The sequence below is a fragment of the Pectinophora gossypiella genome, chromosome 18, assembly GCF_024362695.1.
Source record: "Pectinophora gossypiella chromosome 18, ilPecGoss1.1, whole genome shotgun sequence".
In the NCBI taxonomy this organism is placed as follows: Eukaryota; Metazoa; Arthropoda; class Insecta; order Lepidoptera; family Gelechiidae; genus Pectinophora; species Pectinophora gossypiella.
In genome coordinates this window covers 15,102,875-15,105,982 of record NC_065421.1, presented here as the reverse complement: position 1 = coordinate 15,105,982, position 3,108 = coordinate 15,102,875, and the positions used below count along the sequence as shown (strand labels likewise).

General features: G+C 60.5%; 1 protein-coding gene across 1 annotated transcript; it reads right to left on the bottom strand.

Moving 5' to 3' along the window:
* Positions 1-388: 388 nt before the first annotated feature.
* Positions 389-2,857, bottom strand: LOC126375108 (uncharacterized). The gene has a single exon (XM_050021951.1). The coding sequence runs from the start codon at positions 2,855-2,857 to the stop codon at positions 389-391; it is 2,469 nt and encodes an 822-aa protein (XP_049877908.1).
* Positions 2,858-3,108: the final 251 nt, after the last annotated feature.

Sequence of the window (3,108 nt, the reverse complement as noted above, 5' to 3'; positions counted from 1 at the left end):
GTCGACTTGGCGTTCAAGTCGCCAGCGACTATCACACGGACAGTGCGCCTCCGCCCCACAAGCACACCGACCTCAAGCAAGAACTGCTCGAAGTCGGACAGGCTGCGGTTTGGCGAGAAGTACACGCTGACCAGTGTGACATCGCCTAGGACAGCGGCAGCATAGCCCCCACCCCGCACAATGTGCGCAAATGGAGGCAATCCCGCCCCAGTCCGTGTAACCAGTGCCGCCATTCCGGTCCGGTCACCAACCCAGTTCTCCCTAGGAGGGACTGAGTATGGCTCCGAAACCATCGCCACGTCAATCAGCCACTCTGCCATGCTCTGGATCAACAGGTCCTGAGCCCTGGCAGAGTGGTTGATGTTGGCCTGTAGAGCGTTTAGAGCCATCAATTGATGCTCATGTGCTCTTCACCGGCTCGTCCCGCAGCTTGCGGGGGGGAAGGACGCGGGGGAACCTTTGGTCCATTGCGGTTCTTCCTTCTACTTCTGGATTGGGCAGTACATGTTGAACCGCCCAATCGGTGCTCTGCCGGTCTTCGCGCCGCCTCGCACACTGTGCAGTGCGGGGTGGCAGAACACTCCGAAGATTGGTGGCCGGTTTGGCCACATCGGTAGCATTGAGTGCTACGATCCACTTCGGAGTCACACAGGGCATGAGTATGACCGACCTCGAAGCATCTGTAACACCGCATAGGACGTGGCTCCAGGACCTTGACCTGCGCGGAGGTCCAGCCCACCAAGAGGCGACCGCCATCAGCCACCTTTTTGGCGGCTGCTATGGGACAGCTCAGCAGGATTGAACCCATTCCGCCTGCACCCTCGCGGATAGCGCCAGCCTTGATTGTGTCGGCCGTGCATCCTCCGGCTTTGGCAACTGCCTCCACCACCTCCTGAGTGGAGACGGAGTCATCCAGTCCCACAATGCGCATGTTTGCGCACTTTGTGGGTCTGGAGACTTTTACAACGTCTCCGCTCATCGACTCTCTCAACTTTGTGGCTAAGGAGTCGGCCTTCTCGGTGCTTGTAGCACCCGCAACTTCCAACACACGTGCGCCGGTTGCTGCCTTGCGAATCCTGAGGCTCGTGATACCAAGGCTCTGTATATCAACCTTGGATTTGGCTTCTCTCAGGATATCCGCGTATGTTGTTCCTCTCTCCGCTGCCGCTGGCTGTAGCTGCACAACCACCGCAGCCGAACGCGGAGGACGCAGCTTTGGCGCCTTGGGGCGTTGCAGCGGTTGGGCTGAGGCCACCTTCTGCTTACGACCTTTGCCGACAACAGTCCAGCCGGTGCCAGCGGGCCCTGAAGGTGGGGGACAGGCCCCACTCTGGCCATTGGTCCCTCCCTTCTTTTTCCTGTTCCTCCCCCCTCGCGTCTTCCTCTTTTTCGGAGGCGCAGAGGCCGAACTACTGGCCGCCGCAGTCGGGCCTTGCAAGGCCGCAGACGGGGCAGCACGCGAGGTGCTAGCGGCCGTGGCCGCTGTGGCAGTCGCTTTCTTAGCCACAGTTGTGGCGGGAGCCTTCGCTGCAGCAGCAGACGCCTTCGCTGCAGCAGCGTATGAGAGCGCGTTTTTCCGATCCGCCGCCAGCGGTGGACGCGTCACTTTTGGAGGCAGGAGCCGGTCCTCCAGGCCTGCCAGCTTCGCATCGATCATGAAGCCAACTTGGCTTATGATCTGCGCGACTAGGCCTTCCTCTTTATCAGACACAGCTCTACTGCTCGTGGCTGGCGGCGGATTCGCACGTCTTGCTGGTAAGGAGCGCACAGCTCTCGGCGCCGACTCCGGTTGCGGGCTCTCTGCAAGCGGTTCGGGAGCAGGCGACGGCGCTCTCTGAGTTGGATTCAAAGAGGCCTTGAGCTGGCGCATCTCGTCACGGAGCACGTCTATCTCCTTTTGCTGCGCGTCAAGCTTCGCCTGTTGGCGAGCATTCTGTTCCTGCAGCTTGCGCGTTTCATCGTTGGTAGACGTGGCATGCAGGGCAGACAGAGACTCTTGGAGTAGCTGTGCGGCATCCTTCAGGGCACGTACGAACGTACCCTTCAGTTGTCCCGATTTCACAGCTACGTTGCGAACGATGCCAATCGCCTCTTTCGCCTTCTCATGCAGCTCTGCAGCCGTAAGCGAGACGGCTTCTGAGCCTGAGTCCATCAGCTGCGTTTCCGTCTCCGACGATGGATTGGACCGTCGGAGGTAGAAAGTCCTCTTGGCCGCTTTGGCCACTTCTTCCTCGGCTTGCAGCCTGAGCGCCTCGCGCACGGCACGGTTGTGTTCGGCCTTGGCTTTCGCAAGGCCGACGTATTCGCCGGTAGTGGGAGGGCGTCCCCTACCCCTCTTGGCCCGAGCCCTGAGGACGGGCGAGCCGCGTGCCGTTTCCGGCACTTGGCTGCCATCGTCAGAGGACGGGTCCGAAAGCGAAGCTGTCTTCCGCTTTCGCCACAGCTTGCCCTCCGGAAGGGAGGTCACACTCTCCATCGAGCACACTGTCCTTAGGCTACTCACTTCGTCCGAGGACGAAGCGGGGTAAGGACGTGATCTTGGCTGCTCTGACTGAGCACTAGGCCCAGGAGCAGCTCCTTCAGCATTAGGTGCTGACTTCGAAATCGGTGTAGGGATGCGCTCCAGCACCACCCGCACTTCGGGAAGTGCGGATGGTGTTGGCGCGCGCGAGTCTTGTCCGGTAGTAATGGCGTCGAACGCCGGGTAGAAGTCTACCCTTTGAGTCGGGGATTTACGAAGGCTATCGGAGCCTACGGAGCGATCGCAGCCCCCCCCACATACGATTGGGGGCCTTAAGCTGGATTCACCGGTTTCCCGGCTGCCAGCGTGGGTAGTTGAATTTTTGAGCGCTTCCATGGTCCAGTACATCTGGGACGGTTTTATTTACTGGGGTTGTCTCCCCAGGGTAGTCCTAGCGGCCTGACCGTCAGACCATCCAGCCCATCGCCGGACACCACCAACTTAAGCTTACGGTAATTTTTTACAGAGGTTGTCTTCCTCGCGGCCCCCTCCGCTCAGTGCGAAGGCGGCCCCCGCTCCAGACAGCATTGCGTCTGGGCTACGGGTCGGGCCGACGGTGGCCGAAGCCATTGCCCGGCATTGCTGCC

What these genes read in the sequence shown, in the direction of transcription:
- LOC126375108 (XM_050021951.1), bottom strand. Translation starts at nt 2,857, where the DNA reads ATGGAAGCGCTCAAAAATTCAACTACCCACGCTGGCAGCCGGGAAACC.